The sequence below is a fragment of the Mustelus asterias genome, chromosome 12 (assembly GCF_964213995.1).
Source record: "Mustelus asterias chromosome 12, sMusAst1.hap1.1, whole genome shotgun sequence".
Classification (NCBI taxonomy): Eukaryota; Metazoa; Chordata; class Chondrichthyes; order Carcharhiniformes; family Triakidae; genus Mustelus; species Mustelus asterias.
Window position 1 is genome coordinate 62,442,599 of NC_135812.1, and position 16,195 is coordinate 62,458,793.

General features: G+C 41.7%; 1 protein-coding gene across 11 annotated transcripts in view; it reads left to right on the forward strand.

Moving 5' to 3' along the window:
- Positions 1 to 6,538: 6,538 nt before the first annotated feature.
- LOC144501520 (uncharacterized) overlaps positions 6,539 to 16,195 on the forward strand; it is a 41,718-nt gene continuing 32,061 nt past the window's right edge. The window contains exons 1-2 of one of the 11 annotated variants that reach the window (XM_078225333.1): positions 6,539 to 6,652; positions 9,636 to 13,357. In XM_078225333.1, coding sequence (XP_078081459.1) covers positions 9,665 to 13,357 — 3,693 coding nt within the window. In that variant the 5' untranslated portion in view covers positions 6,539 to 6,652; positions 9,636 to 9,664. The other 10 variants (XM_078225335.1, XM_078225329.1, XM_078225328.1 and 7 more) reach the window with 10 other exon arrangements.

A 16,195-nucleotide genomic window follows, 5' to 3' on the forward strand; every position in this document is an offset into this window, starting at 1 on the left:
CTTATGATAAGTTGCCTTGGGGGGGTTTCCCTGATATTCTTTTTGAAAATTGTTGCTCATGCTAATGATATTTTCTTTTTGTTTCCTCTTTAAGTGACTTCAGCAGTTAGGGGGGGGATGGAGTGTGGTCCTGTGGCCCCTTTCAGGGAGCGTTCCCCGAGGGCCACATGCTTGAGCCGGATCCGATGGAGTGTCGGGGTGGGAAGCTAAGCCAATCGAGTGGGGAGATCTGCAGTTGGAGCCAGGAAGTAGTGTACAGTCTCATAGTTATTCTGTCTGACCCTTTTGTAATTATAGTTAATTTTTCATTGGCAATGTAGCCTTTTGTTCTTTAACCTCATTGAGTCGCCCTCAATTTATTACACACACATTTACTATCAGCTATGGTTTATATGCATAAAAGATACTTTGGACGATAGATGATTTACAATGGGAGGGAGTTGGCAGTGTGCAGAGAGGATTACCTCCCTTTCTAACCACTGTGCGAACAGAGAGAGATGCTCAAAATCATCAACAACCAAAAAACTGCACCCCAAACAGCAAGCGAGCAGTTACAAAATAAAACAGTGCCTTCTGAGCGAAAAAGATCATTTTATTTTAAATAATAAAACTAACTTCTTCACACAGAACATGTATTTACAAACATTGAAATGCCAATTATAAAAGGGGTAGGGGAAGGATGAAGGTTCGAGGAAATATAAGCAGCCAATGACTGCATCACAGCTTTAACAAACTGAAGAAACACATAATTTTCAAAGCATCACCCTGTTTTCATAAATACTGCTGTATTTGTTAAACCTTATTTGTTCCTTTTAATTAGAAACAAGTATTTCAGTTTCGTTAGCCTGTGAAACGCCTTGGTCTGCATTTGATATCCCACCAATTTAATAGGAGTGGATTTGCAGCATGCGACCACAGTTAATCTGGTATATAAATTACTGCAAATAAGGTAAGTTAATTCTCCAGCTTAAGCAACTCTGCAAAGACAGATCGCTGAAAAGGACAACTATCAAATTGCAGGGGAGGGGACTTGATCCATTTATGGCAACTGCTATAAAAACTGCTGAGAGGAGAACAGTTGCATTTAAGAAAACCTCAAAATTAGAATGTGCTTATGCATTTATTGAGATAGTTTAAATATGGAAAAGGTACCATTACATTGTCACAGCTGTGGTGATTCACCCGATTTTGAATATAAAGGAACATGTCTGCGAGCTTAATTTTGTAAATTTCAAACATGAAACATGAAAAAATAATCTCAAAAGGATGTAAAGACGTTTCTTTTTCTACAAACATATGATATTCCAACAAGTATTTGAAAAGGAAAGGAGTAAGTAAAATGAGTGTTGATCCTCTAGTGAGGGGCAATGGGGAGTTAATAGTAGATAATAAGGAAATGGCAGATGAAATTAATAAATATTTTGCTTCTGTTTTAGGTACCAAAACATTCTAGTGATAGCTGTAAACCAGGAGGTGGAGAGAGGAAGTTGGTGAAATTACAATCACTAGGGAAGCAATACTGAGGAAGCTGATGGAGCTACAGCCTGACAAGTCTCTGGATCCTTTTTGAATCCATCCTCAGTTCTTAAAAGAGCTGGCTAATAAGATAGATAATTTTCCAAAATTTGCTAGATTCTGGAGGGACTCTGTCAGACTGGAAAGTAGCAAATATAACCCCCTCTATTCAAGTAGGGAGGGAGGCAGAAACCAGGAAACTTTGGGCCAGTTAGCTTGACATCTGTTGTGGGGAAGGTGTTAGAGTCAATCATTAAGGAGGTTATGGCTTGTCACTTGGAAAAACTCAAGGTGATCAGAGAAATCATATTTAACCAATTTATTGGAGTTTTTTGAAGGAGGAGAACATGCTATGGATAAAGGGGGGGTGGGCAGTTGTACTGTACCTGAATTTCCAGAAGGCATTTGATAAGGTTCCACATCAAAGGTTATGGTGTAGGAGGTCACATAAAAATCTGGAAAGAAGATTGGCTGGTCAACAGAAAATGGAGAGTATGCCTAAATGGGTCTTTATCGGATTGGCCGGATGTGACGACTGAGTTCTGGGGCCTCCACCTTTTACAGTTTATATCAGTTACTTAGATGAGGGGAGCAAAAGCATGGTAGCTAAATTTAGAGACGATACAAAGATAGGGAAAGTATGCTGTGAAAAAGGCATAAGGAATTTGCAGACAGATATAGATAGGCTGAGTGAGTGGGCAAAAATCTGGCAGATGTGGGGAAATGTGAAGTTGTTTACCTTGGCGGGAAGAATAAAAAAGTAGAATGTCACTTAAACAGAGAATTACTACAGAATTCCAAGATGCAGAGGGATCTATTTGTTAACAGAAGGTTAGATGAATAACACTTAATAAATACAGAGTTTATTAAATAAGAATAGTTGCTGTAATTTGTGACTGTGGTTACTAAATATAGATGCTACTGTAGATACAAAGAATAAATAGACACTGGTTGGTTGAACCATCTGCTTAGTAAAGGGAAGGGAAATAAGGGGTGGGACTGCAACAGCCAGATATCAAATTTGTAGTTATAAATCCTAAGTGCTAAAAGATGAGTGTTGCAGTCATCTTTTGTTTGCCTCTGGGCCTTTGATTCCACCCTAACCTGCACCAAGTCTCCATTTGGATCTGATGTAAAATGTATTTGTGTAATCTGTATTCGGTTACTGTTAGGTGACTCTCCACACCACAAAGCTACTGCGAATTTGATACTCTCAAGGTCTGAGTTAAAAGTTAGAATTCAACAATCTCTACATTCTACATCTATTGTTACATGTACAGATGTATTGTTAAGCACATCTATCTTAATTGGAAATTCTAATGATGAGCCAAGGCTTATATTGTAGAGCATTACCAATGCTGGAAGGAGTAGCATACCAGACAAGTTGCCTCAGAAAGACACGATTTGGTGGTGGTCAGAATCGTGACAAGCATGGGTTGCTGATTGTACAAAGAAGAAAAGATCAAGGCAAGTGAGGAATTCTGACAGTTTTAAGGACCTTGAAAAATAGAGTAGGGAACGATACAACAAGCCTTGACTTGAATAGATTGGGAACGTCAGAAGGAGAAAGAATCTGTGTGTGACATACTAAGTGCTCAGAGGAACAAGAGAGTAATGCTTACTGGGGCATAATTCTTTTTGGTGAGAGCAGTAACATTGAGCAAGATGACTTTTTGATTGCACCATTTACAATGTAACCATGACATCATCTCACTCAATGTTAGCATAATGATAGCTTAAAAAAAATCTTCCACTTATGTACAATATTCAGAAATCGTTCAAAGTGTTTCATGTACAACAATTACATTGAAGTTCTATGATTGTTGACAAGTGGAGCAGACATTTTACACACAGAAAGTTCCCATGAATTGTGGCACAGGATCTTTTACATTCATTCAGCAGATTGGACAGACAGGACCTTTAATGTCTGATCCAAAAGATGGAACCTTTGGCAGTTCAGTTCTCTTTCAATACAGCAGTGAAAGGTCATAAGACCATAAGACCTAGCAGCAGAATTAGGCCACTCGGCCCATCGAGTCAGCTCCGCCATTCAATCACGGCTGATTTTTTTTCTCATCCCCATTCTCCTGCCTTTTCCCCATAACCCCTGATCCCCTTATTAATCAAGAACCTATCTATCTCTGTCTTAAAGACACTCAATGACATGGCCTCGACAGTCTTCTGTGGCAAAGAGTTCCACAGATTCACCACTCTCTGGCTGAAGAAATTCCTCCTCATCTCTGTTTTAAAGGATTGTCCCTTTAGCCTGAGGTTGTGCCCTCTGGTTCTAATTTTCCTACTACTGGAAACATCCTCTCCATGTCCACTCTAACCAGGCCTCGCAGCCTGGATTATGTGCTCAAATCTCTGGAGTGAACTTGAACCCACATATCCAATTCTCCATCTAAAAAAGGGAAATGGAAGTTCTGGAGAAGGTGAAAGAAAGCTTTACAAGATGATATCAAAACTGTGAGAGTACAATTATCAGGAACACTGAACAGACTGGGGCTATTTTCTCAAGAAAAAGCATTCAACATAGAAAAGATATTTCCATATGTGGGGGAGTCCAAAATAGAGACCAGAAATAAAGAACAAAGAACAGTACAGCACAGGAAACAGGCCCTTCGGCCCTCCAAGCCTGTGCCGTTCCTTGGTCCAACTAGACCAATCGTTTGTATCCCTCCATTCCCAGGCTGCTCATGTGACTATCCAGGTAAGTCTTAAACGATGTCAGCGTGCCTGCCTCCACCACCCTACTTGGCAGCGCATTCCAGGCCCCCACCACCCTCTGTGTAAAAGAAATTCCAGGCCCCCACCACCCTCTGTGTAAAAGAAATATAGGGCTAATGAATCCCATAAGAAATTTAGAAATAGCTTCCGAATTTAGGAAGTAATAAGAATGTGGAACTCACTACTACATGGTGTAGTTGAGGAAAATAACACGGATGAACTTAAAAAACAAGGAGATTGAAGGAGAAAGAAATAGAAGGGGCATATTGACAGGATAAGATGAAGAAAGGTGGGAAAAAGCTTGTGTGGAATATAAACACCTTCATAGATCAATTTATACCACTGACCAAGACTCTCTCGCCACAGTACACTGAGAGGATGGAAACTGTGTACAAACCTTCGGGCTGCATGTTTGACATGGAATGAATATTGTAAATATAAGCTGTAATTATAACTGTAGAGAGACATCTCAGAGACATGCTGTATTCAAAGAAGCTAATCACATTTCCACTTAATGTCAAGGCAACTTTGAACAGTAATATTGTTATTGTCTACATAAACCTAACTCAGAAAAAGACTGCCACCATTGATGCCACCACTGATACCAAAGCAGCTGCAAAGAAGAATTCAGAGAAATTATGACAAACATTGGCAATAGATCCCTATGGAGCTGCTGTATCAAGGCTTGAAAGTCACCAGTTAATGCTTCTTTTCATTAAGAATGCTTTAATAACTTCAATAGATTTACTCATACAGATAACATGGTTAATAATTGCCAATTTGGCAGTGCCAAAATTTTTCGAAGAGTTATTACAATTTTGCTGGAAGTGTGCCGAGTATTTTTTTTTCAAATGCTCAAATTGTACACTGTTTGCATAAAATCAACAAAAGCAGACCTTGGCTGTGATCCAGCAGCACTGCTCTTGGTCTTTCACCTATGTTTCTCAATAAAGAACAGTGAAGATAATAGATTATCTGCATTCTGCAGGCATTCTCGTTCTTGAATCTAGTTTCCTTATTAGATCTGACACACATTGCAATTTAAAATACCATTGTATTTTGATCAGGTCATTCCCACATTTAAAAAATCCTTAGCTTCATGCATATTTAAAATCATGTTTTTAATCTCAAGATTTATTAATCGAACTCGCTTTTTGAAGAACTGTTGTATAACAGATAAAGCCACTAAGTGAAACATACTGTTTTGTGTACAGAGTCAGATCTACTTTGTTTTATTCAAACTAGGGGTGGGATTAGGTCCACTTTATCCCATTTGTTGCCTCCCATCTATTGGACTAGCTGCTGAGCTATGCACAAAAGCTTAGGGCGGCTGCTGCAATAGGGGACGGCTACTGTCTAAGGCCCTGGGTGCCATAGTACTGGGGGCAGAGGTATTGGAGAATTGGGGGGGGGAATTTTCCCATCCCGCCCGCCACAGGAATTGTGGTGGGGGGGTGCGGGGTCAGACCATGCAAAGGTCTGTTGACCTTGGGCAGGATGTTCCAGTTTGGGGGTGAGCTCAGCCAGAAAATTGGGATGAGTCTTGTAAATAAAAGCTGTAATTATGAGCGTAGGGAGGCAACTCAAAAGTGTGACCTGCTGGATTGAAGAAAACGGATCTGGTCTGCACTTCATGCAAAGGCAACTTTGAACGGTCATGTCTTGTACTTCAATAATTTTTATGAATCAGGTTTTTGGAGGGGGGGGGAAGAATTCCCTTTCATCTCTAGAATATGCAATGGGAAAGAAAATTTGAGGGTGGTGTTTGACTGAAATTAGGCTCTGTAGCCTAATTAGCCACAAACCTTTGGTTTACCAGGTCTGATATGATGTACAATTTGATAAGCAAGAACAGGTTAGGTGTATTGGCTATGCTAAATTCTCCCTGTGTGGCGACTAGGGGATTTTCACAGTAACTTCATTGCAGTGTTAATGTAAGCCTACTTGTGCCACGAATAAATAAACTAAACGAGGTACCTGAGGGTTTGGAAGTGTGAAACTCTGCACTGGCAGTGCGGAGCTGGGGAGGCAGGGCCCCGGCTCAGCATCCCTGGAAGCTGGAAACAACACCAACAAGAGGCAGAGCCTGTGGCTACCATGGTGACGGTGGCTTTGAGAGACAAGCGCGCGGCGCTGCCATGGCGACGCTCCACCCCATTCCCTGTGAGTGACAAGCGCGCGGTGCTGCCATGGCTACGCCCCACCCCCTGAATGACAGGAGCACGGCGCTGCCATGGCGACTCCTCTCCCCATTCCCTGAGTGACAGGCGCAAGATGCTGCCATGGCGCCGCCCCACCCCCTTCCCTGTGAGTGACAGGCGCACGGCGCTGCCATGGCGACGGTCTCCTGAGTGACAGCGCGGCCGGGCCTGGCGAGACACTGCGCCAGACAGAAGGCTGGCTTTAGGTGAGAGAGAGAGGGAGGACCTCCGTAAACCGCAGCGAGCGGGGCGAGTGAGGCGGGGCGCGGGTAGAGGAAGCGGACGCTGGAGCCGGGGCCCTGCCTCCCACGCTCCGCACTTCCCGTCCTTTGTTTCCAAACACCGCGAGGCCTAGTCGGCGGCCTACACAGCCTGGGGCTGGAGTGAGTGAGTCAGCGAGCCCGTGCGGCCCGGTGAGGGGAGGAAGGCAGTGGTTGTTTGCTGTGGGCCCGCTCCAGGTTTCAGCGGAGGCTCTTTGTTTCACACACAGACGCTGTGCTGAGGGAGGCGGTGGCGGGCGGCTCTTCCCTTTGTTTGGACCCGACCCCCATGTGGACCGGCCGCTTATTTGAAAGCCGGGCAGACACAGCGCTGCCTCTCTTCCCCCCCCAGTCCTTTTCCTAGGCCGTCGGGGTTATTATTGCTCAATAAAAGTCTCATCCTCCAGCCTTCATTGATGAGTCTTGTGGAAGGTAACGTTCCGATTTAACATCTTGCGCAGCCCAGAGTTTAAAACGCGCTCTCTTCCCCCCCCCCCCCCCCCCACTAAATACACTCCTTGTTCAGTCACAGTCTCTTTTGTTCCAGATTCCGCCACCCCCTCCCCTGCTTTCAGACGATATCCCGGGCAGGGTGAGTTACTGTGTATTTATCATCCTGCTGCATTTAATGCCAACTCCCCGCCGGCTTCTTCTGTGTTCCCCTCCAACTGCCTCTTGATTTCAAAGCCCTTTTTTCTAACGTTTGAAGTTGGGGCTCTGATTCTGATTCTTTCCCCCCCCCCCCCCAGTTTTAAACAATCGGCTTCGCACCCACAGATGTACAGCATTACCGAAAAGTTCCGCCTGCTACAGTGGGATGTCTGTATATTTAAATAGAGGAGCCAAGCCAGGCCCCTCGAGTTTATAACTTAAATTGCTGATTCACTACTGTCACCCTGTACTTTGGAGTGAAGTGCATTAAGAATTTTAGCTCCACTAACACATGTCATGATAAATCAGTTAAAAGCTTGTGAGGAATTGAGTCCTTTTTTTGATCATCTCATCCAAGCAATATTGTTTCAAATACTACACTTATGTTTTGGTCCCCATCTTATTGTATTTGAGAGCCTTTTTAGAGAGAAAAAAATCTCTCTTAACCCAAGGTGAAACATAAATTGGTTGTAAAAGTGCCAAGTGCCCCTCTACCTTACAAGCCATCCCCCTCCCCCATATCGAGAAATACAGTTTCATTTCCTGCTCTGTGCTGCACATGTACTTCATGTCTGCTCTGAGATCAGTGTTGCCTTGTTCCATCCACTAAGGATGCGGCTCTTCAGTGTGCTATGGTAATTAGTAGAAATGAATGAGACTGTGCATGCAGCACTAACTGAGGCGACGGTCTTTGTGTCTTGATGAAGCTCCACCTAAGGACAAAGGATAACGCCTTAGCGGTGTGTTCTTGTTTCACAATCCTACTATTTAAATGTTGGTAATCTTTACAAATATAATATATATATTATGTATATGTCTATGCCAGAAATTGGCTGCTAAACTTTTGAGTCTTAATTCTGCAGATCACTGTCTCTTGATGTTCTGTCTTTGTCTGTTATGGTGGGGTTTGTGTTGGTGGAGATCAATGTGGTGTGCAACACTGATTTAATATTAGTTTCCCTCCGCTGTTGTTAGCTTAAATGGTATTAATTGGGCAACTGCAGTTGGGGCAGGGAATTTTTCATCGACTTCATATTTCCAATAAGTGCATGCCTTTTTCCAGAATTAATGTAAGCAGGAGGTTTTTATTTACACTTCTAAATAAATTATATTTGGAAGCTGAATTGCTGGTAAATAGCTGATTTTTTTTGCCATAACCTTGCACAATATTTGTGTTGCTTGAAAATCAATTTGTAACTTCCATATGACAGTTTTTTAAAAAAAACATTTTTAGTTTTGACATCTCAAGTTGTATTTTTACAGCCTAGCTCCAGACATTTGCATGATCCATCATATTGTATGTTATGGACACTCTTAGCATGCAAATGATTGTTCCTGCAAGGACACTTTTATCACGGGGTTTCAAATAAGGGAACCAACAGTCAGAAAATTAGTATTTGGTGGAAGTTACTGGTTCACATTGGTGTGTAAAAATTATAAATATGGGATGATATTAATGGTTTAAATAATGTCTATGAAACCATATCTTGTACAAGTTTCTGTTTGAGAAGAAAGGAATACTAGTAGAAGAAAATTGAGAGGGAGGGAGGATCTCCCTGGAAAATATGAGAAATGAGTAAAAAATGGATTGCATGTAAATAAAATGTATAACTGGTTAATAACGGTACTTGGCTATACTGAGCAAGGTCAGCCTATCTGGATCAGCCTCACTTTAAAAATCATTTCCCATGCTAAAGATAACCAGCCTCACCACAATATATTCCATTTGGTGTCAATGCTGCAGATAAGTTGCTTTCTTTCAAGGAAAGAGATAGACTGACTCGGTTTCTTCTTAACAAAATACTTAGTTTAAGCCCTGCTATATTGAGTATGTAGAGGAAGCCAGTGCTCAGAGAGTGCTGCATTGTCAGAGTTGCTGCTATTCTTTGCAGGCTGTCATTTTTCCAAATTCAGGCGGATGTTAAATAATACTGTGACTCTTTTCAAATCCGGAAATTCTCCCAGAGTCCTGGCCCTTCAGGACCAATTCTCTCCAGCAACACCATGAAAAACAGATGAACTTGTCTTTCAGCATGTTACTGTTTGTGTGATTCTGCTACACACTAAATAGCTGCCTAATTTATCAATCCAATAACTGGATTTTAAAATAATTGTATATGAAGTTATTTGACAAATTCTAAGATATTCTGGATGGACATCTATTGGTGTAAGAGACTACACATTTTTTATGAAATAGATTTTTTAATTTTATATGTAAAGATAGTTTATTATTTATTGATACTATTAAATAGTTATATGTTGTTTTTTGTCCCCCAAGAAGCAGAGTGAAGCAGAAAAAGTCCTGTGATGGAGTCAGGACAGGACCAGGCTGATGGCTTACAAAACAGAAAGGATGACATAATTAATTTCAGCATCCCTGTGGATTATTCTGTTGATTGTTCAAGAAATCAAAGAGAGGGGCTACAGGCAAATGACCCTTTAGAACTATTGCATAGTGGGACCATGGAAACGCAATACAATTTGTGTACCAAAAATGCAGCTGATGACTTGGAGACCAACACTGGGTCTACTATACCTCAGACTGACAAGGTACACTTGGATGATGCCATCTCAAGTACCACAGTCACTGTCTCGTATGTCAATCGGCCCCACCTGTTCTCTTCCCAACGGATATTGCAGCATTCCTTGCATGAGCAGCCATTGTCATCGCTCTTTATTCCATCTGTTTGTGTACAGTCACAGCAGATGGTACCAGCATCATTAGATTCATGCATACCTACCGATTATGTTGACTCATCATTTGAAAGCTCTGTGTTGGCACAGTCTGGTGATTTGGAATCCATTAGAAGAGGCCTTGAAAATGGAATAGACTGTAGCCTTAAGAACCAGCACAGACTCAAAACATTGGACTTAGATTTACCATTAGCTGCTTCTGCAGGCCTTGGACCTGAATCATGTGATAGTCCACTCGAACAGACATTAGATACTGTAGAGGAAACCTTGTACGAACAATCTAGTGTTTCTTCTGATTTGGAAACGCATGACTCTGTATGCCAGTTTTCTGAACAAATACATCAGGAAAATGAATGGCTTGATCCTCTAAGTCCTGCTGAAACTGAACAAGACTCCAAACTGCTTGTAATAGAACTGACTGGGCCTTCGACACCAGAGAATAGGCCAAACAACAAGGAACAATGTGACAACGGAAACCTGCTGGGCAGGGTTGACCACTGTGAAACACAGAATGGCTTCACTGGTGTTAAAAGCTTGAGTAACCAGTATACTGAGAGAAAACTTCAGCCTGTCTGTGACTTGAATAGAAGCTGCAAAGACCAGGCAACAATGACAATAAAGGTAGAAAATGTCATTGAATGTTCAGAAGTCGCAGTACCAGCTAAATCTGAAGAAATCCTGAGTGAGGATGCATTTGATAAAACATGTCCAAAAGATTTAACAGAAGGGGAGCGTAATGTTTCACCGGTTTGTGAGGAAAGTAAAGTATCTTCAACTTCAATACAACCATCACAAAGTTTAATAAGCCCAGATGGTTGCCAGAGAGTATACACGGAAAATGTTGGAACCAACATGTTATCAACTTGCAACGAAGCACCCAATGTATGTAATGTGCAGCAGAATTCAGATAATGTGAGACTTGCTACAAGTAACATTACAGACTTTCAAAATATGCAAGAAAATATCTTATCACAGCAGGGTATAAAAACTGAAGAGTGGCCATGTGACCAAGAAGTGGCTTTAACATCTGATCTAAAGAACAGAAAGGTGTCTTGTTTGGAAGATGCTGGAATCACCCAAAGTAACAGCCCAGTCAATTTTGATTACAGCTCACCAGATAGTGTGACTTCTCTATGCAGTGGAGATCTGACATCAAGACTTGAAGTAACTAAAAAGCTCCTAAGTAATGCTGATAGTTGTATGGAAGCTGAAAACCAAATTTCTATTAATGACGCAAATGACACCCTCTCTGCAGCCAAATTGGATTTGAAGGAGATCCCTGAATCAGTACAGGTAGTTAACAATGTGTGTGAGAACAGCAGAAATTCAGCTTCAGTGAGCGAACAAATGTCTCCTTCCTTGCAGAGGTCAGAAAGTAGCCATCCCAGGATAAAGCCTTGCTCTCTTGAATTGCATAAGCTAAATGTTCTTGAAGCAGAGGGGAAGTGTGACATTCGAGGATATGTATTAGACTTGAAAAAAAATAATGTTGCATCAATGTCATGCAGCATTTCTATGAGTCTCTCTTTAGCCAAATCTGGCAAAAACATTGATCATGAAGAGGAGGGAGGAGACCCTGATCCGAACTCTGAAAGAAAAGGTGGCCAGAGCCCTAGTAGTGACAGTGTGTGTGAAGTCCTATCTACTCAGGCAGGGCCACAAATTCATAACAGGAGGAAGCAGACTTTGGTGGCCAAGTCCGAGGACAGTGATGTAGTCTGCATCTCTGATGACGAGAGTGATAGCTGTTTGGTTGCAAAAGCTGATCTGCACCAGGATCAGGCTCAAACCCAGGATAATAAGAAATGGAGGACGGCAAGTCAACAACATGTGAATCAGAAGAAACTTGCAGATCAACCTCTCCAAACTGATGAGCCCAAACATTTCGAAAGGAAGATTCTTCCGCCAAGGCAAAGAGGAATGAAACTAGAGCAGATTGTGCAAAATATTGTAACTCAGCCCAAGTCAAGAACATCTAGCAGCCTCAGTGAGAGACTAAGAAGAAGCAGGGATGCAAAGACTCCTACCAGGTTTCAACCACCAAGAAGCAAGTCATTCAGCTCTATTGCAGAACAGAAGTCCAGGAGTGGTGCTGGACGCTCTCCCTGCACCAGAGATTCCTCACAAAAAATGACTTTGGAATGTAAAATGCAAGAACAGAATGAGGCTAACCATGGAGAAGCAGGCACAATAGTTGTGGAGAAACTCAATAAAAATAAATCTACCTCAATTCCAGGCACTTGCCAGGAACATGCAAAAAAACTGAGCACTTCTCATTCCCTTGCCCCATCTTCCTGCAGTGCCTCCTCATCTTCAAAGCAGTTGACAGATATTTCCTGGAAGGGGCATACTTCAGGCAGTAAGCAAGAGTTTGGTAAAGCTGACCTCAAATGTTTAAACAGGAGCAGAAGGAAGCAGCTGGCAAGCAGTAGGAATGCCACGCAGCCAAAGAACTGCATATCGCCCCAGCAACAACCTTCACAGCAGAGGACTAGGGGCACAGCAAGAAAAAGAATACGCAAACCGGCAGGTAAAAAACGGCAGACACGGCGGGGACAGCCCTCGTCATTCTTTGCACCTGACGAGCCTGAGATAAAGCTAAGGGCATTGACTCTTAAGGCTGAGGACCGACGCGATCGATACGATAGTTTTTCACCTTACATTAGGATAGAGACAAAGGGTTATTCCATGTGCACAGTAATAAACTACGCCGAGGAGGATAGCAACAGTCTTAAACAAAAAAAACATTCCCAGCAGCAGTCGCATGGTGCAGTTCCAAAATCCTCTTGCTTGACGTTGGGTCCTACAATTAATGAGGCCTCTCAGAAAAGCTTTCTAGTCTGTTGTCTTTGTGGCCAGTCTGCAAATGCCATGGAGCAAGGTGATCTTTTTGGACCATTCTATCCTGGAGGATATACACCTTTGAGCAACCAAACTGCCCGGTCAAAAGATACCAAGACTGAGCCAGCTGGTACAGTTGTCTCTAGTCCTAGTTGTAATTCTATTAGGAATGCGGTAAATAAAACTCCAGGACAAAATCAGGAGTCTAGAACAAGGGAAGGGGCAACAACCCGTGGCCAGAAACGCAGAGGTTTGGACAATGTTGAAGAGGCCACTAAATGTTCCGATAGTAAGAAGCCTAAGAGTGAGCTGTCTTTGGAAGAGTGGTACCAGCCTCCATTAGTCCCAATGGACACTAACGAATACTGGATGCATGAAGACTGTGTGACATGGTGTGCTGGTGTATTTCTTGTAAGAGGAAAGCTGTATGGTTTGCTGGAGGCTATCAGTATCGCACGGGAGACAGTAAGTAAGATGAGGAATTTTAGCGTATTGTAGAGGTATTAACCAGATCTTTCATTCTTGAACATGCAAAACTTATAAATCTGGAGCTTTTGATCTTTAGTTGAGTGAATGAATGTCAGGCACCATCTTTAACCCAATATTCTGTGGTCATTCATTGCAATTTCAGAACATTCCGAAATGAGCAAGAAAGGGAAAATTGTGATAATTTTATTTTCGCTGTAGTAAATCATTTCAACAGAGCAATTAGAAATAAAAGCAATTTTAAGAGTTAGTTCTGGTTAACGCATAAGAACATAAGAAATAGGAGCAGGAGTAGGCCATCTGGCCCTTCGAGCCTGCCCCGCCATTCAACAAGATCATGGCTGATCTGAAGCGAATCAGTTCCACTTACCCGCCTGCTCCCCATATCCCCTAATTCCCTTATCGATCAGAAAACTACCTACCCGTGATTTAAACATATTCAACGAGGAAGCCTCCACCACTTCAATGGGCAGAGAATTCCAGAGATTCACTGAAGGGATGCATTGAAGGGTTCCAGTTCTTGGAACCTTTTATAGACATTTTGTTAATCGCATTGTATCAGAAGTTTGAAGGAGGTGTGTTGTAGTAGTCCAGTAAACCACTTACAGTGATTTGCAATTCTAGCAACAGAGCTTAGGAAAGACAAAGGAAGATGAACCTTTTCCTGTGGATAACGTCTAAATTTCGTTTGTACACCCAAGATTGAATAACCCATGTTGAACACAATAGGGTAGCATGTTGCTACTTAAATGAGAATTTTAGGGAAACGATGGTTTCTGTTTAGAGCAGGGAAACTTCCTATTTGAAATCTCTTTTCTCTTTCTGATGAAGCAAATGCAAAGAGATTGCAGCTGCGTGTTCCCAGTTTCATACAGCCTGACCCCTGGCTGCAAATTGTATAGGATAGGCATTGTAGGATTGTAGGGTTTATTTAACACCTCCATTTCTCGCTGCTATTCTGAATGTCCAAACCCTCGCTAACCCACTATATTACCCAGTCTTTCTCCATTTGTTTCCTTCAATGTTGTCTCTTGCATTGCGCTCCACATCCAGCTAATTCTAGCCATCTTGCAGAAAGGAAATGCACAAGAGTAGGCTGGCTGATTCTTTCTTCCGCACTCATGCCCATTGCTCCTTGACACATCTGACATTGTCTATTTGTGTCTTCCTGTTTCAATCTCTTGCTGCTGACTGTGTCAGAAGCTTTAAATATCAACTTAAAATGGATATATTTATTGTGTGACAGTCTGAAATGGATAGTGCTTGAAACTCCAGAAATATGTAAAGTTGAATGTTCATTAAAGGCCAGATTGTTTCTCAGGATGTAGACTTTATATTTTAGGACATAGAACTTGCATTCTAGTTTATTTAATCGGGTGGAACCGTGTTCATAAAAGTTTTGTTCTTAAGAATTTGTAAGAATAACTAATTCCTGGTTCGAGGACAAATTTTATTATTAATACAGGAGCTCAAAACTCTGATACAATGACATTGGTAGATTTTAACAGTCTCGTAAGGTTGTTATAATGAGATTTGACTGTATTCCCATTTGTGTCATTATAATTAAACACAGCTATCAGATTTTATCTCCAATATGGAATTACTGAAGAGTATTTTCAGCAGGTCCAGGGGTCAAGTTAAATACATTTTTTAACACTTGCATTTTTGATTAGTTAACAAAAGAAGTCATGTGACTCTCACTACCCTTTCATTTGGATTATTGGAATTTCCTATTTATTATGTTTGGCACAACTTGTGGGGCCGAAGGGCCTGTTTGTGCTGTAGGTTTTCTATGTTTCTATTATTCCGAGAACTTGAATTTGTATAAGTAACAAAGAATTTGATTTGTTCTGTGACCCACATCTGAAGAGGGCAGTGCATCAGGTTTCTGACTGGTTGCCCTACTGAAGCAGCAACTAAATGTACTTGTGCCTGCAGCTCTAACATGCCTTCCAAAAATCTGTTTTAGCCCTTTGATGTTCCGTGTTATTTCAGTATACTCCTAATATCTTTTTCTTCAGCATGTTGTTCGTATCTTCTGAGTCTTCCCTTGGAGAATAGTGGGAGAATTCTTAGGTTAATTGACAATCTAATAGTCCACCATCTGAATGTTCCTGTCATGGTCATCGCCAGCGCCTGCCCAATGCGTGGTTAGTGCTAATCTACAGGAGCTCTTTATGGGTTCCCACAACCAAAACAGTGAGATGGGGATGATTGTTGGCTTGTGGGTGGCACTTACCTTCTGGACACGAGTATCCCACTTGATACCAGAATACCATTAAACCAGAATCCAGAGCCAGAAACTGGCAGTTGCTATCTGGATTGAGGTTAAAAACCTCACCCTCTGACTCTGATGCAGGAATTCTCCCACTAAACCAAAGATTTGTTCCAGTATGTGGTGTTGTCACACCCTCTATAGTTTATCTTCTCCTGGTCCCTGCACATTTCACAGTATTATTCTCAGCACTCCCTTTTCGATATTTTCAGTTTCTCCCTGCACATTTGTAGAATCACTCGTTTTTCAGCTACTTTGAAACCCTTGGTTGAAAAGTTAAGCCTTTTTACTTTCTCAGTTGAGCCTCCTTTACAATATTTGCAAGTTTATGATGGTGATTTTTACTGTGTTCCAATGCCTTATTAATGGAATGTACACACTGTCCAGAGAACATACTCAGTTGTATTTCACTTGTTGAGAAATTAAGTATGTTTGGTTCTTCTCCATTTAAGTGCATTGTAATTAGCCATTTTTAATCACAAAATTTTATATGAATACACTGTCCACAGCACATGCATCTTGGTAGTGGAAAACTTTGCGCA